Genomic DNA, 22,458 nt, shown 5'->3' with positions numbered 1-22,458 from the left:
CCTTGTTTTCTTTCTTCTCCTTCATTTTTTTTCCCCAAGATTTGACCTTCAGAAGGCAATTCCCGGGCAACCCTCACAATGAGCGCCTTCCCCCGTGCGCGTTAAGTGCTGGGGAAAGCTATCAGGCAAAGAAAATTGATTCCCTTTCAGAGGCAGCGCCAGAGGCGGCGAGGGATTTGATTTCCCTGGAAGGTTGTTTTATTCAATGCTAACATTATTTAAAGGCCTTTCAATGGAGCTGTGCTCCACAACACCTCATTATGGAGGGAAATCAGCCTAATGATCGCGCTCTGCCTGCAGCCACCGCTTTCCGAGGGGCTCTCATTCCTGCTGGAGATGCTCTCCGCCTGGGAATGAGGTGCACCCACCACAGCAGCCTGGACAGGACAGGAAAAGGAAGGAGACCAGCGTTGTGCAATAATTGTTAGAATTCCTGGCTGCAAGGTCATAACAATTCTGTTGGAACACGTGGGATTTTGCGTTTTCCTGCCGCGTTTCCGAGCGCTTCGGAGAGTTTCATCCATTAAAACACAAGTTCTGGGCTGAATCTATTTGGTCTGGCTGTTTCCTTTCCATAAGGAACCCGCCAGGAGTTTCAAACCATCGGGAATGTGGTCATTTATTTGAACACCGCTTTACTAAGTGTGTGAACAGCACTTATCACCCCCTCACACACCTGCAGCGCCGGCACCTTTGCGTTTGTGGAACCAAACACATTTCTACAAGGGAATTAAGTAACACAGACTTTTTCTCAGGCTTAGCCAGCAAAGCTCTTCCAATGTTTGGGTTTTTTTCCCTTCTCTGAACTCTCTGAAAAGGCCTTCCAAAAAATGAAATGACTTCAGGGTTTATAAAAAATATTGGCTGGAAGTGTTTGTGTTTTCAGTGAAAACTCTGAATTATAAAACCATTGAATGGTTTGGGGTGGAAGAAATTTCAAAGCCCATCCAGTCCCAGCCCTGCCATGGGCAGGGACACCTTCCACTATCCCAGGTTGCTCCAAGCCCTGTCCAACCTGGCCTTGGACACTGCCAGGGATGAGACAGCCACAGCAGTGGTAGACAGGTGTAAAAAACTTGATGTCCACTCAAAAAATAATATTAAATATATTTTTATAGTGCAAAACTTTGGTTTAATAGATGAATCTTCTCATGAAGGGAAAGATTACGGGGCGATACCTCCTGTGCAGTCTAACAGGGGAGCTCTCTGCAGCCTGGCAAGAAATGTTTAACGTTATCAGAGCTGAGACTCAAAATTCAGCCTGGTACAACTTAAATCAGCCAGACCCAGTTCCAACCTTACATAATCTAAAATTTAACACCAACCAGAGCAATTTCCCCAGTGCAGCACGAATCAGGCACCAGGGCCGGCTCAGCAACCCCAGGCTTGCCCTCTTCCCCCTCTTCCAGCCCTCCTAACTGCAAAGAACCTCTGGTTTTCTGAGCTTTTTCCTGCTAATTGAATCCTATTTACTGCAGGCCTGCCTGCATTTACAATGAGCTGGGGGATCGTTTCTGCCCAGACGTTGGGACTCGGTGGAGCTGCAACTCATAACTCAAATGTGCCCCTTGCAAAGAGGGTTTAGAGCCCCCAGAGGAATAAATCCAGCACTCTGTGACCCTGCAAAGTCACCTCCCTGCAGACACAGAGTAGTGTGGGATCTCTCATCCCCCAGCTCCCGAAATCCAGAGCTTTTCCACCCCCTCCAGGCGTTATGGGGCAGAGCTGGCTCCGGTTCTGATATGTTCCTACAGATAAATAGGGATTTTTAAACTCCTTTCCTTCCAGTTTGCCATTAGAGTGATTAATGGAAGGAGAGGAAATACGGATAGGGAGAGGAAAAATGGATAAGAAGAGGAGAGCAGCATCCTGCAGCCCACCCCTCTGGTCTGGAGATGGATGAGGTCGGGAAGAGGAGCCAACAGGCCACGCTGAAATCCCATCCCAAATCCAGGTTTAATATTTATAGCTGGGACAGAGCACCAGGAGCCTGAATCCCACACAGGGGTTGAATTATTGGGAGTTTTCCCCACTCTTCCCCTTCACCTCCAGCAGCAGCAGCAATTCCATATGGAAGCAGCCCAGCACTGGCCCAGCCAGCAAAGCAATTTGCCAGTCAACAGCTGCATTAACCAGGAAATCCCCCTGGGCAAAATTCCTCCCTGAGCCGCAGATTCCTTAACGGAGTCCCCAGCCCTCCAACAACTGGATTTTAATAACTTTAATAACCCCAATCCTGCGAGCTCAAGTTCAAGATTAAGTTTGGAGCTTTTATTGGACTTATTTGGGTGCAGGAGGGTTTGGAGTTGTTTTTCCTATCAGAGGCTTGGCCCCAGGCTTGCAGTTGGATGCTCGACTCAATTGCTTCAGTTTAACAATTTTTCCTTCAGTTTTCCAACCGTTCCTAAAGTGCAAAGTGGAAGAAAGAGAAACCTGGGGGTTTATGGCCATTTAAAGTCCACGAGGAGGGAGGTCCCCTCTGAGCAGCACGTATGGCTGTAGGCATGGGACAAATCCATGGGAATGTCTCCTTCTGGGATGGTCGCCATCACCCTACCCAGCTCCGATGGAGGTGGCATCCGGACGCCTGGCACTTCCCAAACCTCAGGAGAAACGAGGAGCTGCTGCCAGGAGCCTCCGTGCACCTTAACACCTCCTCATTTGCAAGTCTGGCAGCTGGAGGGGTCGGACACGGGGACATGTGGGAATTTGGACCCATCGCTGACGGAAGATGCCCAACCCAACGTGACAGAAGATGCCCAATCCAATGCAATGCAAGATGCCCAGCCCAACATGATGGAAGGCACCCAACCCAACGTGATGGAAGATACACAACATGATGGAAGTTGCCCAATCCAACATGATGGAGGACACCTAACCCAATGGAAGATGCCCAACCCAACGTGATGGAAGATACACAACATGATGGAAGATGCCCAATCCAACATGATGGAAGACACCTAACCCAATGGAAGATGCCCAACCCAACGTGATGGAAGATGCCCACCACAACAAGATGGAAGACACTCAATCTAATGTGATGGAAAATGCCCAACCCAACTGCACTGGCATGGCCAGCCCAGCACCAGGATTTTGACGTGGAGAAATTGCGGGGCATGGCCAACCCCACTGAGCAGGGCAATCTGGGCAGAGGAGTTCCCACCACGTAGCCGCACTCGTGCAAGAACTTCATTGCTTCTAGATCTTTTCCTTTCAAGCCTGGTTCCAGTGCCAGAGCTGACTTTAGCCCTAAAATGAGAATTCCAGACTGGTTTGGGTTGGAAGGGACCTTAAAGCCATCCTATTCCACCTCCTGCCATGGGCAGGGACACCTCCCACTATCCCAAACCTGGCCTGGAACATTTCCAGGGATGGGGCAACCACAACTTGATCTATCCCACAAATGTTACTGTCTCCAAAGGAATTCTACCACGCACCGATGCGGCACCAAAACCAGGGAAAGCAAAAGCAAAACTGCAAAGTCCCTCTTCTCTCATGTGAACATGTTGAGTCATGAGTTAATTAATGAGAAGTTACACGTGAAAGCTCCAGAATGAGTCTCCAGCTCTCTGAGTCAGACGCCCACAGGTTGGAGGAGAGAAGGAAGAGAGGGAGAAGGGCTTTGCAAAAGGATGCCCTGAGGAGCAGGACCAGGAATGAGGGACCATCCACCCGTCACATAATTCCCAAGAAAGAGTTACATGGAGCATGATGAGAGATGTCAAAGCTTAAAAAAACCCCAAAAAGAAATAAAATGCCAGACGTCTACAAGCAACAATTTGCCAGAAAAAGCAAAACAGCTGAGGAGGAGTAATATGAGCCACATTATTTTCTCATTTTCTTCATTAATTTTAAATACCAAAGCTTACAGCAAGGCAGGCCCTAAAAAAAAAGGGAAAAAGAGAAAGTTTAACTCTTTCTTTTCAGTGTGAATACAGCAGCAGGGATTTTTCTAGTGAAGTCTCCTTTGATTGGAGAGGATGGGACCAGGGACACAGAGCAGGGCTGGCTGCTGAAGAAGACCATGACAAGGTGCTGAACTTGAGAGTTACACCCAGCTTAGGTCCCATCAGGGGCTCCAGCCCAGATCTGGATGGGGAAATTTGGGGAAAGCCTCAAAATGCTTGGAGAGTTCTGCTTTCCCTTCTCAGGGTGACAAGGAGGGCAGTGGCCAGCGCTCCCTCCTGTCACAGATATCAGGACAGATCGTCTTCCTGAGCTCTGTTCTTTGTCCCTGAACACCACAGAGAGGAGTAATCTCCCAAAAAGGCAATTATTCCCAAGATGACCTGTGAGAAATTCTCTTGTTTGGTTTGGGATCAAACCTGTCCAGGTGCTCACCACCCTCCTTCCCTTTTCACTCTCTCCTCCCTGGACGCAGCCAGAGGATCAGCCCAGTTTGACCAGTAACAGCCTGAATTGCTGGAGTTTATTCCTCATTCCTGCCGGGTGCTGGGATAGCTGGGCCTGAAGGATTCGCCAAGCCAGGCATGAAACAAAATGTGATCCATTGGTGGAGACACCTTGGAGTAAAGATAAGGAACACCTGGAGCACGTGGAACCTGTCATCCCGCTGTGGCACCAAGTGACAGCCACCAGCAGTGTTAGAAATGCCTCAAAAGCACCAAATCCATTGCATGCACCAGGTCCTGCAGCCCCCAGAGCTCCAGGTCCCTCTCCAGCCGAGCGCTCAACATCCAGACTTCCAAGTTTATCGCCAAAGAGAAAATAATTCCTGAAGCTGCTTCACTGATGACTTGTAGAGGGATTTCTCTTCCCAACTTTCATCCCCAGCTTGCACCTCCTTATCCTGCACTTCTTGCAGTGATGAAGACAAGACCCAAATGCCTGAGACAGCAAAAAGCTGCTGGTTTTCATCTCCCTGACAAACACAGGCCAGGCCCCAAAGTATTTTTATCCAAATTCTCTTTCCCAAAAAGAATATTTTATTTCCATAATGTACAGTTCTCAGAGTTTGGGTTTTTATTCCTGAAACCCAAGGTAGAGGTGCTCCAGGTCAGGGGGTTTAGGAGAAATCTGGAAAGCTCTGCAGCCTCCTTCCCTTGCAGCTGGTGGCAATGCTCTGATGTCATGGTCACATGAGTCACCTTTTGAATAAAATGCAGAAATCATCTCCTAAATAAGAACTGAAGCTTTTGGAGTTCCTATTTCCACGTATTTTGATTTGGAAGTGAAGAGGAACGTGAGCAGCAAGGACCTGGTCCTGCTCCCACGGCAACACCTACTGCTGCCTGCTCTGGCTTTCATCCCAAGTTTCACTTTTTCCCACTGTCGAAACCAGGATGAGAAAAAGCAGGAGAGAACGATTCCTGTTTGGGATCTGTTTCCATAGAAACGCTGAAATTAAGAGGGAGAGGAGCCTTTTAACATCCCCCAGTCCCCCCAGTGCCAGGGCAGCAGAGAGACCCAGGCCCGGAGCTCCGAGACCTGCTCACACCCGAGCCGACAAAACACATTTCCATGGGAATTCTATGGAATTCCTGCCAACACCGACTTGTGAGCCATCCCAAACAGAATTCCACACTGCTGGGATTTAATCAGGGAGCAAATGCTCCATGGGAGCATCTCCCAAGGCACCCCTTGGCTGTGATGGGCACGAGCCGCCCTCATGCTCCTGCCTCGGGAGCTCCCGGATATATTTAACTGACAAGATGCACAAAAATCAAGCAAGAAGAACACGGGAGTTATTTGGACAAGGTTCACAGGTTTGCAGTATCCAGATGGAACACACAACTCCTCCAAGAACGTGAATATCATCTCTTTTTTCCTTTTTTTTTCTTTCTTTTTTTTTTTTTTTTTTGAGCAAATTAATGTGGGCCACCAGCCAGGCTGTGTCAAGAGGAACGCTCACATAAGGGAAGCAGTCACAGCACGACCCTTTGTCCCAAAAAAACAGCACTGTACTTCCCACTGCTGCTGGGTTTAGGGATAACCCAAGCAGACAAAGCAGGTTACCAGGCTCCTACCTGGCAGCAAAATCCAAGGAATCTGCTGGTCCTGGTGTGCTCCAGTGCTGGCTGGGAAGGAGGAATTTCATCTTCTCCTTTGGACGCCTGGAAATGAAAACATATGTGCCAAAAAAACCCCAAAAAAACAACCAACCCTGAAGCATTAATGAGAACTGGATGCTGCTTCTTGTTACTTTCTAAATTTGAGATATAACAGGAACAGCGAAAAATGTGCAAAGGAATGTTCTTCCCCCTCCACCCAACGACAACAAGCTTTTCCCTGGCAGTTTGCAGCACCATCCCTGCTCCATAAAAACACAATAAAATCACCGGGAGAAACGCTAGAAGAGATTGACAGAGTAAAACAAGAACAAAGTATAAACCCAGAAGCATCAAGAGTAAGCTCTTAAGTCTCTTCTTCCTAATCTTCCCAATGATCTCCTCCACTGCTCTGTTTTATTACCTCTCAGAAGGGTTTTAGCTTTAATATAGATCAGAATTACTGGGGAAAGGAAACATTTTAAACATTTAGGCATCCTAACTCTTTCAAGAGAGGCTGCTTAACCTTTAATCCTCCTTCCTCCACCCGCGGGCCACGCAATATGTGAGGGAAAAGGTCAGGAACGTGGACAAAGGCAATAATCTGAGTCTAACCCACTTTTCTGCGACCCAGGCAATCAGCAGTCAGTGCACAAACACACAGCACTGGCTTTTATTGCTGCTGAGGGCTGCTGGGCTCAGTTTAAATACTGGCAAGTGTTTAAACCACTCCACAGGCATGGATGGGTGAGGAGAAGGGCTGCAAGGGACAGAGAGGGGCACTGGCAGCAGAGGGCTCATAAAACCATCCGATGGTTTGGGTTGGAACCTTAAAACCCATCTTGTCCCACCCCCTGCCATGGGCAGGGACACTTCCCACTGTCCCAGGCTGCTCCAAGTCCCAATGTCCAGCCTGGCCTTGGGCACTGCCAGGGATCCAGGGGCAGCCACAGCTGCTCTGGGCACCCTGTGCCAGAGCTGGGCTCTCTCCCAAGAGTTCAGGGCTGGCCAAGCAGGTCCTTGGCTGATGTGAGTTGATTCTTCCCCCTTTTCCTACCCCGTGGGTGTTTTTGGGGTGATCAGTGTGTTACGATCAGCTCTGCCCTGCTGTCCCCAGACCTGGAGCTCCTTAGGAGCTGTCACAACGCAGTGAGGACGTGTGTGCCTGTCACAGCCCCATCACGGCTGTGCACCCAGGCAGCTCATCTGGCTTTGGGGATGGATCCTGGCAGCTTGCAAAGCAAACAGCAGCAGAAAATCAGCTCCAGATCCCCCCGGGCCGAGCAGCTCCACAGAAACCCTCAGCGCTGCTACCATAAATATTCAGGAGGTGCCCCAGGGAGCAGTGCCTTCATTTCCTCTGCCCTCTCGCTGGCAGGGTGACAGCTCTGCAGCCACGGACACTTCCCCGACATCCTGGGGGAGTCTGGAGGGACAGCAACGCTCACACCAGGCAATGATGTGCTACAAAAAAGATGTCACAGCCCACAGCCACCCTGCCTCGGTGACCTTCCCAAACCCGCTCGCTTTATCAGCTCCGTAGCGCCCATACTAACGAGAAATGCCATTTCCCCCACATGTTCATTGACTCCCAAAAAGCTCCCAAAGGAACAGGGAAATAGGTGCAGCCACTGATGCACCCAGGGCCAGAGCTGGGTCCCAAAGACCAGCTTCTCTCCCTGGTGAAAAAAGCGAGCACAACAGAAAAAGAAAAGTGTTAAAAGGCACTCAGCCCTTCTGCTGGTTTTCCACATTAAACTGATTTACTCAGCAAAACATTTTGCTTGCTCCAAGGCTTTCTTCCCTCGAAGTGATTCACTCCAAAAGTTGTTTTATTCAGGGCAGAAAGGATGGGCAAACCCAGGCGTCTCCCTTCTCCTTTCTCCTGAGCTGTTTAGGCTCGGCTGGGAGCAGCTGAGCTGGGATTGCTCCCAGGGGATGCTGATTTCAGGGTGCTGAAATGATGATCTCACCACGACCTCAAGGCTCTCCTTTGTGCCTCTGTGGAGAAACCTCTGCTGAACTCACAGCTGGTGTGGTTCATGCCCAGAGCTGGTGATGAGCGACTTTGGAACGGGTTGGAGGGAGATGAATAAAGATGTGAATTTGAATATTCAAGTACACAGAGATGTGTTGATGCTGCCTTTTGTTAGACACACCAGACACTGATTTCTACCTTCTGTCAAAGCAAAAGATTTGGGAGACAGCACAAAATGTTGGGTCTGCTGTGTGGAGTTGAAAAAAACTCTACAGATTCAAAAAAACTGCCTGCACATTGCTGCATCTCTGGGGCTTTTTGTCATTCATCTACAGGTTTGAAGGAAGCATTCATTCCACTCCAGCTAAATGATCCTGAGGCTGTCAAAGTTGTGCATCTGTCTGGGAGGTAAACGAATTTTTAAATTCAAAAAAAAAATTCAGCAGGGAATCAGCAAAACGGACCAGGAACGATCCCTTCCGATCCACCACCACAGCTTGTCCCCCTAATCCGTTTCTTCTGATCCTGATCAGTATTTATTTATCCCAGAGGATCATACTGATTTATCCCACAGATCAACCGATCGTTAACCCCACTGATTCCCTTTCTTTCAGTCGTTTGGAAGATGCTGCCAGCCGAAAATGCAAACAGTGTGCACCAAAGAAGCTCTTTGCAGGCTGAAATCTGACGTGCAGGATGGGAATGCGCAGCATTTCATGGCTCCATCACACAGACAGGAGATTTCAGCAAACTTCCCTCTCCCTTTGATCATCTCGCAGGTCTCATCTGCTCCTATCAGAACTTTTGAAGGGGAATGTCTGATGTTTCCTTCTGAAGTCGATGTGAGAAAGTGAGGAGCCTTTATTTTAAGTTACCTTGAGAGGTAAGGAGGAGGTTGACACATGCAAAATGGAGTTTTCAGTCACTTGTTTGAGTCATTCCAACACAAGAAAAGGAATCTGCCGGTGACAAGTCAGGAGGTTGCTTGTTATCCCTGAGCTGGTAAAAAAAGAGAATATTAAACCCACCAGGAAGGTGGTCTGGAAATTCCACTATTTCATATTCTTCCTGAAGGATAAATAAGTGTTTATGGAATGAGGCATCAGCAAAAAGGCAAATTAGGAACAAGGGTTTGGTGACAGAATTATGTAACAGCAGCCAACCGGGTTTGTCAGCAGAAGGATTTCATTCTGCACAATAAAAACGCTCTCCAAGTGAAGAGGTTTGACTTTAACAAAGCAAAATGCAGTCATTTGAATAATTATTTGCCTCATGACTCCACCCAAGGCTCCTCTACAGCAACAATTTCACCCCCAAGTACCAAATCGATGCTGGAGAGCCCAGACAGGGAGTTAACACCTGGATTCTGCCTCACTCGGTGACTCGGAGGAGGAAATATCTGGGAATTCCTAATATGCAACATCTATTAATGGCTGTTTTCCTCCCAGTTTTCACTAAATGCATCAGAAAGTCTTCTGGAAACTTTATGGAGCTCTGAATGTGGGTAACAAGAATTCGATGAGGCTTTTCAAGATGGTTTTCTGGACTGATCCCTGAAATTCTCGGCACTATTTAGGTCCTTTCTCACTGAGCTGAGACGAGATTTGCTCCTAAAACATGGGACAAAAGAGGGATATTTAGGGATTTTCAGCATCCCTGCTACAGCATGGCAGCAACGTGCTGCACAATGACTGATTTCCTCAAGTTTCCAGCCAGGAGGTTTGGTTAAACTCCATCAATTTCAACAGAAAGGGCCTCCAACTGTCCTGCCTCACACGTCAAAAGAGACATTTTATCACAACATCCATCAGCCATCCCAGCTCCTCTGAGTGGGAAGTTCTGGGATTTCTGGTTTCACATTCTGCCAGATGCTGGGCTCTTTCATTCCCTGCCAGACAGGAACAGCCTCATAACTCACAGGCAGCACATGATGCCATAAACCTTTTTGCGAGACACGCTTCCCATCCGTGAGGGTTAAAAAATATGACCCTGTATATTTAAAAAATCCAATAAATGAGGAATCTGCTGGAATGAGTAGCCCATTAGGCATGGCACTGGCTTTAAGCAGGAATTCTGCCTCCTCAGATTTTTTAACAATTCCCAGATGGATAAAGAAAGATTGACCGAAATAGAACCAGCCTATAAAAAGCTGGTTTTGATACAGTTCTGAGGGGAACCTGCCTCCTTACCTGGCACCCAGCACATCTGGCACACAGACCCCGAGCCCAGAGCCTGGAATGCCACATTCCAGAGCAGATGGATGCCTCAGGACCAGCAGGGCTTGGAGCACTTCCAGGCTGCCAAGCCTGGTGTCTTTGCCACCAGCAGATCCCAGGAGAGAGCTCCAGGTCCTCCTGCTCCTTCTGGATCTCTCCATCCAAGAGCTGGGACCTCAGGAAAGTGCAGTCCTGATACAAACCAGTCCTTTTCCAAGTCCAGCTCCAGTGTGGACCAAATTCACCTCACATTAAAGTTAATCCAGACTATTTCTGGCCTCCAACTTTGGTGACAGCCTCAGCACCAAATTATTGATACCTAAATTCCATAAAAACCCAGATTTGGAGTGGGAGAGACACCTCCCAGTCGTAAATGTAAATACCTCCCCAAAACATCCAAGCTTCACACATTCCCTGTTCCCCACAGGCTGTGTTGGATGTGGCAGCATCCCTGAGGTGCTGCTGCAAGGGATACCTGGAGAGAAAGGAGATGGGAATCCCCTCACTCTCCCCACGGGAGCGAGGAGGAGCAGCTCATGCTTCCCAGGAAAAATATTCCTGTTTAATCCCTACCAAGAAAATGATAAAGCTTTTAAAGCTTCTCCATCTTAAACCAAACATGAAAAGCCACAACAAGAACTGAGATGAATTAATGCCTGTCTCAACCTCAGAACCATTCAGATAATCCCACACCAGGGCTCCTATCGGAACGATGTCCCTGGGAGTGGCACATTCCAGTTTAGGAAGGAGGATAAAATTCTCTCTTGGGTGAAAATACAAACTGGGAGTTTCCAGATACAGGAGAAGCTGCGCTGGTAAAGGATTCCCAGTAAATCTCCATAAAGCGGAGTCAGAGCCAGGCAGTTTTCTGGGAAAAGGCCTTTTCCCCCTCTGCCCATTGGGATGGACATTCCAGCGGGCAGGGACACAAGGCCCTGAGATAAAGGAGGAAATCCCTTTCAGGTTCCCAGCAATACATCCACGGGGGGAATGTCTTCCCAAAAAGAGAAAACAAATCATGCAAAGACTTATCTGGTGTAATTGCACCGCTCACTTAAAAGGCTCTTTCCCCAGTGGTGGCCAGCAAATCTCTGGAAATGCCAGAAGAAAGGGATTGTTCATGTAAACACATCCATTTCCAGGGGAAGTTTACACTTCCTATAGCCAGAGGATGTTTACTTTTGTGGGGAAAGAGCACGTTAAAACCTTTCCTCCCTTCTCCTCCATCCCCGTATCCCCGGCACTCCAGACATTCCTCATTCCCGAGGTTTAGCAGGTCAAGGGAAGGGGGAGCCTCAGTGTATATGTGAGGGAAAATAAATACAGGGAATGAAATGGATAAACAAAAAGGCTGAGCTGGAGTTTGGAGGCTAAAAATCCCCTGGCAGGGCAGTGATAAAGGATGGCTGAGAATTGTCAGCTCTGCAGGGTGATCCTAAATATCCCCTGGACCACAGGCTGAGATCCCACTCCCTCCCTCTGCGCTTTGGAACCGCAGGGAATGTGGCTGGAATGCTGGGGAGGCCGGGCATGCTCAGTTCCTGCCGTGCTGCGAGCAGGTTTTAGAGATGCAAAATCGATGCCAACGATTTCAAGTGGGGTTTAACACAGTCCTAATGAAGTTTAATGGGTGCCATTAGGAAAATTGGGAGCACCAGCGCAATCCATCATTGCACAGATAAATGGACAATGGGAATAAGGAATATCTCGGTGTTCCTATCACCACTTATCCAGCTTCTGCTGTATCCAAAGGGAAAACCACCAGGGAGAATTCCAGTGCCTCCGGGTGAATGCCACCTGGTTGACAGCAGGGTGGAATGGGGAATAAAAGCAGCAAAGACCCCCATTAAGGATGAAACTCTGGATTTGGGGTTTCCAGTCCAATTCCAGAATCTCATCCCAAAGTTCTGAAGACTCCAAGGATGGAGTTTGCACAGCTTCTCTGGGTTCCTGCAAGAGGAGAGAGGAAACAGCTGAAAATCCACTTTTTCCTTGTGAAGCAGTTTCTCAGGGACACCTCTGGCTCCTCTGCTTCCAGAGCAAGGAATCCAGCAAGTCAGGGCATGGAAGGAGAATCCCAGCTTGGGCTTGGAGTTTTTTCCAGGCAGAGGGTGGTGGTGACTGGGAAAGTTCCCTCTGCATCCCTCTCTCCTGAATTCCTGAGGCTCTTCCCTGTGCTGCAGCCTGTTCAGGGTGCCAAGAGGAAAGCACTGTCCCAAAAAAAGAGAGAAGAATCATGGAATCATGGAATGGTTTGGGTTGGAAAGGAGCTTAAAGATCATCCCATTCCCACCCTGCCAGGGGCAGGGACATTGTCCCAGGCTGCTCCAACCTGGCCTTGGGCACTGCCAGGGATCCAGGGGCAGCCACAGCTTCTCTGAGCACCCTGTGCCAGGGCCTGCCCACCCTCACAGAATTCCTTCCCAATCTCCCATCCATCCCTGCCCTCTGGCACTGGGAAGCCATTCCCTGTGTCCTGTCCCTCCAGGCCTTGTCCCCAGTCCCTCTCCAGCTCTCCTGGAGCCCCTTCAGGCCCTGCAAGGGGCTCGGAGCTCTCCCTGGAGCCTTCTCCTCTCCAGGCTGGACAATCCCAACTCTCTCAGCCTTTCCCTCTGATCGTCTCCATGGTGTCCTCTGGACTCTCTTCAGCAGCTCCACGTCCTTCCCGTGCTGGGATCCCTGAGGAAAAAGAGCATCTCAGTAACGACAGGAAAACCTGGCCATGAACTTCAGGTTTCACCTCCAAAACTGCTGCAGGTTTTGGACACGGAGGAGTTTCCCTGAACTGAACCCATGGGGATTTTTCCAAAAAGGCTTTCAAAGGAGGAATTAGGAATCCTGTCGTGTGCGTTCCTTCCTCTCCCTCAAACTGAGAGCAGCAATCTCCGAGGGAAGAATTTAATCAAAGCCAGCTGCTAATTACTTTCCTGACACCAGGGGAGAAGGATGTTGGCATCCGAAAGATCTGGAAGATTTTTCCTTATTAATATTTGATAAATCTGTAATTGGATAGTTTGATTTTGCAGTCTCCTTTGGATAGAAACTTTATTGAAATGAATCTTTATGAATTCAGACCACAAACTTGAGGGGCTGATAACTCAGGAATTGATTGGAGCATCTTGAAGTGGCAGCCCTGGAGAGGAGATAAATTGGGATTGCCTAAGGACAAGTCAATACAGGCTGGATGTAATCCAGAGTGCCTCCTATTAGAGGACATAAATCACATTCTGTAAAGAGTTAAATTTCTCCAATTTCTCATCTCTTTTTTTTTTTTTTTTGCTGAAGTTCAGAGATTCCGCATGAATATTTGATTCAAAAGCAAATGAGAATTAAGTGTGCTAACATTGAATTAATAAAAGAGTTGAGTGGCATCCAATAGTGAGCAAATGTGCTCATGAAAAAGTCCAAAAATCAAAATTGCAACATTATAGCTACTTAATATATCACATTGTTTAGGAATGGATATCATAATAATCCTGATAAAATAAAGCCAAAACTTTATTAAATGATCTAAGGACACTGTAGGGCTGAGTTTTATCACCATGGACACAAAACCGACGTCTTGCTCTGATTTTGAACTATTGAAACCTCTGGAACTGGTTTATGTTAATAAACTTCTGCTAATAAACCAGTGGCAAAGGAAAACAAACGTCCAGAAATCTCTGGTTAAAAGTAAAATAAATTAAAGGCCTTGTGTAGAGTCGCTGAGGGATGGGAACGCCCCATCTTTTATTTGGGAGAGATTAAAATTCCCCGTCCTCAACCAGCAAAGCTGCTTGGAACAGACAGCAAAGAAATGGCAAAAAATGAGAAGGAAGATCCTTAATCCAACGGGTATTCCAAAGGGGTTTGTGTGTGTTTTCCCTCTGGAGCAGGAGCAACCAGCAGAACAGGCCTTTGGGAGGAGCTTTAGATGGGATTTGGGATTGGGCACCTCCCCCTCGGTATTTTTAATCCCCCATTTCAAGAGCTGCATTGGCTTGCACAGCACTGCAGAGCCCCAGAGATCCTGGATTCCATCCCCCTCTGGAATGACGGCTGGAATTTGAAGTGGATGGGGAAAAAGTCGAACGCCTTGGAGCGACTTCATAGAATCCCAGACTGGTTTGGGTTGGAGGGACCTTAGAGCTCATCCCATTCCCAGGGACAGGGACACCTTGCACTACCCCAGGGCGCTCCAAGGCTCGTCCAGCCTGGCCCGGGACACTTCCAGGGATGGGGCAGCCGCAGCTTCTCTGGGAATTCCGATGGATAGCGCAGATGCTGTGCTGGGATCTTTCCAAGCTGCTCCCGGAGCTCCGGCAGCCTTGGGGCTGTGACCATTCCCTGGGGAGCCTGTCCAGAGCCTTTCCACCAAAAAAAAAACCCCAAAAAATCAACTGGGAGGGAAGCCATTCAAGAAGGTTTTTAATGTATTTTTATTATTTTGTATAAATTATTTGAAGTCACAGTTTTGCGGCAGAAGTGCCACTGATGCTCCCCATTCCCAGCAAACCCCCGACCTTGCGCCTTTCCTCAGCGGAAACACTCCCCTCCCCAATTCCCTTCAATAAAACCCCCTTTTCCCCTTTTCTCCCCATTTTCCACTTTATGGATCGCCGGGAATGACTGGGGGGGGGGGGGGGGGGATGAGGGCGGTTTACGCTCCGTGACTACCCCCTGGTGCCCCCCGCGGGTACTGTCCCGCCTCCGCGGCACCCACGGGCTCCCTTCGCTGCCCTTCGCACTGGGCAACACCGGTTTGGGACCACCGAGGGGACACCTCGGCCCCGCCACGACAGATCCCAACCCCGCCGCTCCCATGGGGACCTCCCCGGCCCCGCCGGGCCCCGCCGCCATCGCCGCTTCCCCCTCAGGGCCCCCCATCGCCCCGTCCGCAGCCGCGAGCAACAGAGCGCCGAGCCCCGGATTCCGCGCGGTTCCGCGCCGCGCCGATCGAGGTGTCGGCAGATCCACTGGCTCAGCCTGGGGGCGCGCGGCGCGGGCGTGACGGGGGCGGGCGGCCGCCGCCATTTTGCAGGAAGAGGTGAGAGCGGCCGGGGGTTCCTTCTTCTTCTTCTCCCTTTTTCCCGTTTCCTTCTCCCTTTTTCCCGTTTCCTTCTCCCCTTTTCCCGTTGCCTGTCCCCGGCAGCGGCGCTCCTGGGACACCGGGCTGCGCTGGGGGAGCGCGGGGGAGGCTGTGCGGGGCGTGAGGAGGCTTCGGGGCTGGGGAGTCCAGCGCCTTCCTTTCCTTTTCCTCTTCCCTTTCCCTTCCTTTTCCTTGTCCCCTTTCTGTCCTCTCTCCTCTTCTCTTCTCTTTTCCAGGAGTATCCGGGCCTGTCAGCGAGGGGAGAGCACCGTTTGCCATGGCCAATGTGAGTCAGGTTCTGTGGGTATCACGGGAGCAGTGGAATTGAGGATTCAGCAGAGTTACAGACGGGTTTGGGTTTAAGGAAGGGACCTTAAAAATCATTTAATTCCAACCCCCTGCTATGGGCAGGGACACCTCCCACTGTCCCAGGCTGCTCCAAGCCCCAATGTCCAGCCTGGCCTTGGGCACTGCCAGGGATCCAGGGGCAGCCCCAGCTGCTCTGGGCACCCTGTGCCAGGGCCTGCCCACCCTCACAGAATTCCTTCCCAGTATCCCTAAGCCAGCCCTCTTTCCGTTTGGAAATCGCGGGAATAACGCAATTGAGGATTAAATACAAATTTTTCTGTGCTTTTTATATTCTCCTGTGCTCAGCCACAGAGGAATTCTGTGTTTCTGTAACACACGGCTTCACCCAGCTAATTTCAGGCTGGAGAAGAAAACGCCTTTTACTGTTTTTTTTTTTTTTGTTTTTTGTTTTTTTTTTCCTTATTCTTGCTCTTGCCATGGGGCCATGAATAATTCATTCATTTCCTCGCTGTTGTTTCACTCGTGTAATGCCAGGTGTGTAAATATTTGCATGAGTGAGCTCAGTCACAGCTGTAATTAGTGACATCTCCATGCTGAGTGAGGCTGATAATAGGGAAAAATGCTCTTTTCTTCTAATTACATGTTGCCTGTAATTGTTTACATCTGTTTATAGCGCAATCACGATGCAAAAATTAATTTCAACAGTGATTTTACATAATAGAGAAAGATTTAAGTGGGATTAGACTTTTGTTGTGTTACAGGAACCTTTTAAAGCTGTTATAGAACGAGGCAGCTTCAGGCTTGAACTGTAAATAATTGATTTAAGTCATAAATTCAATGTGTCTTTAAGCATTTGAGTCTTTGTGATCTTGGTAGGGATTATTTTATATTTACACAGAGGTGCTGAATGAGAAACCTTTTATTGCCTTAGTTCCTGATGCTTTAAACACAATTTTTGTAGGAAACATACAAATAGCACCGTTTATTCTGTTCTTTTAAAAGGAAGCTACTTCTGAAAGTGCCTCTCTTGATGTAAACTTGTTCCACACATATTTAATGACAAAACTGCATAGATTTTTGCAGAATCTAAGCTACAGCACTTGAGGAAAATCCTTTTGTGTTATTTTCTCCAAAGAATTTCTATTCCCCACCTGAAAAGTTGAATTTTACAAAAGCCACCCACGCTGTGGCAGGTGGGATTTATATTTTCCAGGGTGACATGCACGGAAATAATCACGGAGACAATCCCTATCCATAATTTAGTTTAAATTGTGGGGTTTCAGTGGTGCTAGTTAAAGATTTCAGGGCTTTTTCCTCACATGAGAGACTTTTCATTAAGTGTTTTTAGCCTTTTTCTTTGCTTGGAATAGCAAAATATAAAAATAATAGTAAAATACTTCTAAAGCTTGATGTTAACAGCTGATCATAATTAAAATTTTGATATAATTATCAAGGGAGGATTTCTCTTGTGACCCACAGAGCTGTATTTAAATTACTTTAATTTTGTTTTTCCCTCCTCAGGTGCTCTGTAACAGAGCAAGATTGGTCACCTACCTCCCAGGCTTTTATTCCTTAGTCAAAAGAGTTGGGAATCCCAAGGCTTTTTCCACAGCAGGTTCCTCTGGCTCAGATGAGCCTCACGTGGCTGCTGCACCTCCTGACTTATGTAAGGAAAAGCAGATTTATTCCCTTTAAATCCGTGTGCTGTGGGAATTTAGAAGGGTGATTTTTATGACTTGTGCATCGCTGATGTTTGGGATCAAATCCATGTGTGGGAGAGGGGTTTTTCCTTGGGTTTTCCTGCTTTTTTTTGGGATGTGCTGACTGACACGAGGCCTCTTGCAGGTCCCAGGACTGTGTGGCCGGATGAGGTGATGGGGCCTTTTGGTCCCCAGGACCAGAGGTTTCAGCTGCCTGGGAATATTGGCTTTGACTGCCACCTCAATGGCACAGCTTCCCAGAAGAAATCCCAAGCTTCCAAGAGCCTCCCTGATATTTTAGCAGAGCCCTCAGCAAGCGAGAGGCATGAATTTGTGATGGCACAATACATCAATGAGTTCCAGGTGAGAACAGACTCCTCCTGGGTGTGAGAGAAACAGAACCCATCCCTCTTTCCTCCTGACAAAGGATTTTCTGCACCATTTTGGAAATCTGGACTTTAACTGGGTTGAGCAAGAGGTCACACAGAGCCTGCCTGGAGTTGTTTTCTTTTAGGAGAAAGAAATACTTCAGGCTGTGTTTTGAAACAGCATTTTAGGAGTGACTTAATGGGAGAATTTCAGTCTCCAAACGTGCTGTTTGCCAAGTCTCACCACCTTTTACCAAGTAAAATTGAAATTTTCTTCAGTATTTTACTTAATGGACCTGAATTTGCAAAGTTTGGGCAGTGTTTAATTCTGAAAACCATGGAATTGACACAGGAATCCCCCAGCCTCACGATGAGACCAGATTTTGGCAGAGCTGCCAGTCAGATACATCATTATCAACAAAAGCCTTGATAATTGCCAGCATGATCCCAACATTCCCACAAATCCTTAGTGCTGCTCACTCAGCTTTCCAGGCTCTGAGGTTGTGGAATGCTCAGATTTTGGGAGTCCATGAGCAAATCTCCACTGGAAGAGTGCTGGAGAGTGGATTTATGGATGAGTCATTGTGTCCCAATGTGCTTGGGAACCATCAGCCTCTGGAGAGCTGCCCGGGTTCTGTGTTCAGCTTGGGTAGATCCTGTTTGCCCCAAAAAAGCCACCAGAAAATTCAGGTTTAGTTCATTAAGTGCAAACCAGGTGCTTTTAGAATCAGGTAAATCTGAAATCTATCAGTTAATGTTGTTTGAAATACTTAAAATCGTTCTTTCGGCCTGATAATTAACAAAAATGTCTGTATTTATGTGTTATATTTATTAATATAATTCCTGTATTTATATGTATTCTGCTTTAACGTAATACGATTACAATAAAATATAAATCCTCCTTATTTCTATAAAATATAAACATTTCTGTGTGGGTTTAAATAACACCAAAATCTATTTCACTTTTAATAGCTGAAAAATGTGAAGTCTCATTGCAAATCATCTGAAACTGCTCAAGTGTATCTGATCAGAAAACCTTATTTTTATGTACAGAAATTTTCCTGTTTTATATTAACTGAGAAAATTCCAATTTTCATGGTTTTTAGGGTGCTGATGCTCCCCAGAAGCAGCAAATCAATAATGCTGAAACCTACTTTGAAAATGCCAAGGTGGAATGTGCAGTGCAAGCCTGTCCTGAGCTGCTGAGAAAAGGTTCACTTTTATTTATAACTGAGAAATTCCAACTTTTAAAATGTGAAAAACGTTGAAGGAAATGTTCTGTAGTTGATACCACAGAATGTGGAGTGGAAAAGGTTAATTCAGAGTTAATAATTACAAAAATCCCATTGTTTAGAATGGAAACCAAAGCTTTGCTGTTGACAATATTTGATATTTCATACAAAAATGTCATTTCCAGTTGCTGCTTAAATGCCAGGTAGATTCTGGAGTTAATTCCCTATCCAAAATCCAGTTATCAAATCCTTTGGCACTGGAATGAAACAACAAATGGGAATCATGAAACTTCTGCCAGCACTAAATTTGTATCTGATTTGTTCAAGGAGGAAATGACTGAAACGAAATTGGAATAAAACAAGTTTAAAAAGGGAAATCTGCCTGGGTGAGAGGGGGAGGCTCACATGGAAGAGCTGGGCAGACCATGCTGTTTTCCCATGTTTTAGATTTCGAGTCCCTGTTCCCAGAGGTGAATTCCCACCGTTTGACTGTGCTGACTGTCACCCAGAAGACGAAAAATGACATGACCGTGTGGAGCCAGGAGGTGGAGGATGAGAGAGAGATGCTCTTAGAAAATGTGAGTTCATCAGCTCATTTCTCTCTGCAGATGAAGCTTTGGTGCATTTCCAGCTCTGTTACTGTATTTTTAAAGCGTTTTGGAGTTAATCCTTTTCTTTTATAAAATGGAGATTTTTTTTTTTTTCCCCAGCTTTAAAAATTTTTTATTATTTTGTGTGAAATGTCTGCTTAGAATTCTTAAGTTCTTCAGAGTGGGGTGGGACAAAAGTCTGTTAAAATGTTACAGGAGATTAGTAAAGACACTTGATTGTTGTCCTGATCCAGCAGCTATTTTCTCACCTTATTCCAGATTTAATCAGTGGATTTTGTGGGATTTCACTGCGGTTTTCCTTTGATTTCATTAAGATTCCACTGTAGAGTCTGTCTGAGCAGTTTTTACTGATCAAAAATGTAAAACCCCACCAGTTTCTCTGGTGTTTTTTTCCATTTTAATGGATGCTTTTAAATTCTTTTACCCTGGATTTCAGTTCTGTTATTTCATCTTAACCTTGCCTTGTTCTTTTACCACTAGAGGTCTCTGGAAGTCCCTTTATTTCCCATTTTCCACAGCTTTGGCATTACCCCACTGAGTGTCGCTATTCACTACTGCCATTCCCCCTTAGCACCTCAAAAAAGAACATTTCTACCTATTATTTGTAACAATTTCCCCAAACCCAGCATTTAATCTGTATATAAATCATAATTATGCCTGAAATTCATCTGGAAATGACCTTTCCAATCCTTTAAATGCAAATGTGGCCTCTCTAAAGCAAACACACAATAAAGGAGGCAACATAAAATTACACACAAATTAAAATTCCCTTCATTTCAGTGCATTCTACTCTTTGAATTATTTCTGGGCTGTTGCTTTTTGGCGTTGTAATCTGGTCTAATTATGTGTTAATTGGCATTTTTCTTCCTTGGGCACCTCCCTGTCAGGTCTAATCCGGTCACTGGCGGGGGGTGTGTGAGGATGTTGGGTGTAACCTCCTGCTCTAAAGGTTACAAACAGCAAATTCCCGGGGGAATCTGTTTGTTTGCTTGGAAAAATTCACCTGAAAACTCCTCATTTCAGGGGCTAAAAAACGAGGCTGTGCAGCTAAATCGAAATATTTGCATGAATCCAGCTCTAGTGTTTATTAACCTCACTCCAAGGGGTTGTTCCAGCACCAAAAAAGAGATCCTGGATGAGAAATGTTGTGCCTAAAATTGTGATATTTGGGATTTAATTTACAGTTTGGACATAATTAATCATCAGAGCCATCAAGCCTCAAAATACAGAATTGGCTGGGGTAAACTTCCCTTATTCTGAACTAATACAGAATTTACTGTAGAGGGTAAATTTCCCTTATTTTGGACCCTTAAGGAACTGAAGCTGAGTAATTATAATCATATTTTTAGAAATTTGAAACTTTGAGCTGCTGAGGGCACTAATTGGAGAGAAAAATCCAATTTTTATAACTGAAATTAAAGAAAGGATTTTATCTAGAATAGATAAAGTTAGAAATAATTCTTTTTGTGTGATAACAACCTCATTTGATACCTTTCTTTTCCCAATTTTTTTTTCCTTCCAGTTCATCAATGGTGCCAAGGAAATCTGCTATGCAATTTCTTCTGAAGGCTACTGGGCTGATTTCATTGATCCATCCTCAGGACTGGCAGTAAGTGATTGCTGTGTGGAATTTGGCTTAAATCCAACTTTTTCAGGGTAACTCCTTTAATAACTTAAGATACCAACTCTGAGCCAGTTCCCCACGTGTGTCAGCTCTCAGTTAGGAAATGAAATTGGATTTTAGGCAACTGGAGAAGTTTTATGCCCCAAATCTCTTGGTTACTTTATTCCCTCCCCAGGTAACTTGGGAACCCTGACACCTGTGAAGGTGAAGGGTTTAAAAAGCCTCTTTGCACCTGTTAATGATCCCTTTGTCCCAAAAAATGAACTTTTTGTTCCTATGGAACAACGGGAGCATTCAGTGGGAGATGAATTTTAGTCTGAGCTCTGCTAAAACCGTATCATTCAAGGGGATGGTGGCAAAGCTCAGCTTAGTGGGGTTTTATTTAAAACCACTACAAAAAGCAGGGATTTATTGTGTCGACAGTGGCAAACAGGGGATGTTTCTAAGGTGAACAGGCAGGTAAGGGCTGTACAGTGCTTAAAAGCTTCCCAGAATTCCATGCATTTCAGGAATTAGGGATTGATGGAAGTAGGGTTTTGTCTTCAGACTCCATTAGTAACATCCTTGCCAAGGATCAGGAGTGGACTTCAAGTCAGAAGCTTCCTCCTGAGACAAAGAACTGAAAAATACCTGTTTGCATCTTACATACCAGTTTAATTTAAATACCAGTTTGCAAGTTAAACTGTTTGCAATTCAGTCACATTTTTGCTCTTCTGACCAACTTTCCCTGTAGGGACTCATTACAAGGTTACCTTTTTAATTTTTGCCATTTCTTAGGAAGTTTCTCTCGTGAGTCCATGTCCTGTTTGTGCTCTTTCTAGCAGGGTTCTGTCCTTCATTCCAAAGCACGTGAGGGTGGGATTGATACCCAAATGCACTCCAGTGCCAAAGGAAAACTCAAAACTTCTCCACCAGCCTGGCACAGCTGAACTCAGGCTTTGTTTTAAACATACTTCACAATTTTAAATCTTCCTGTGGAAAATCCTCTCTTTTTTTTTCTTTTTTTTTTGTCGTTTCCCTCAGTTTTTTGGGCCTTACACCAACAACCCCCTGTTCGAGACCGACGAGCGCTATCGGCATTTGGGATTTTCCGTGGATGACCTGGGATGCTGCAAAGTGATCAGGCACAACCTTTGGGGTACCCACGTGGTTGTGGGGAGCATTTTCACCAACGCTGAGCCTGACAGCCCCATCATGAGGAAACTCAGTGGCAACTGAGTCCTCAAACTCAGCTCCCTCAGGTTCTTGTGACCTTTGCATTCTTTGACTTGATGATTCTCCCTCGGCATTGTCAGGAATTCCTCACTTCCAAGTGTTCTTAGAGAATAAAGTAGCTGTTATTTA

At 46.5% G+C, this 22,458-nt stretch overlaps 1 protein-coding gene across 1 annotated transcript; it reads left to right on the top strand.

The window, feature by feature from the left end:
• Positions 1 to 15,201: 15,201 nt before the first annotated feature.
• Positions 15,202 to 22,458, top strand: MMADHC (metabolism of cobalamin associated D). Its single transcript, XM_082284797.1, has 8 exons — positions 15,202 to 15,228; positions 15,507 to 15,556; positions 17,101 to 17,245; positions 17,425 to 17,642; positions 18,754 to 18,859; positions 19,327 to 19,457; positions 21,013 to 21,099; positions 22,138 to 22,458. The coding sequence occupies exons 2-8, from the start codon at positions 15,548 to 15,550 to the stop codon at positions 22,330 to 22,332; spliced, it is 891 nt and encodes a 296-aa protein (XP_082140923.1). The 5' UTR covers positions 15,202 to 15,228; positions 15,507 to 15,547; the 3' UTR covers positions 22,333 to 22,458.

Source organism: Coloeus monedula (genome assembly GCF_965178545.1).
Source record: "Coloeus monedula genome assembly, chromosome: 7".
NCBI lineage: Eukaryota > Metazoa > Chordata > Aves > Passeriformes > Corvidae > Coloeus > Coloeus monedula.
This window is presented reverse-complemented; position numbering and strand designations above follow the sequence as displayed.

Coding starts and splice junctions, on each gene's coding strand:
- MMADHC (XM_082284797.1), top strand. Junction 17,246..17,424: donor TGCTGCACCTCCTGACTTAT/GTAAGGAAAAGC, acceptor GGCCTCTTGCAG/GTCCCAGGACTGTGTGGCCG. Junction 17,643..18,753: donor AATACATCAATGAGTTCCAG/GTGAGAACAGAC, acceptor CATGGTTTTTAG/GGTGCTGATGCTCCCCAGAA.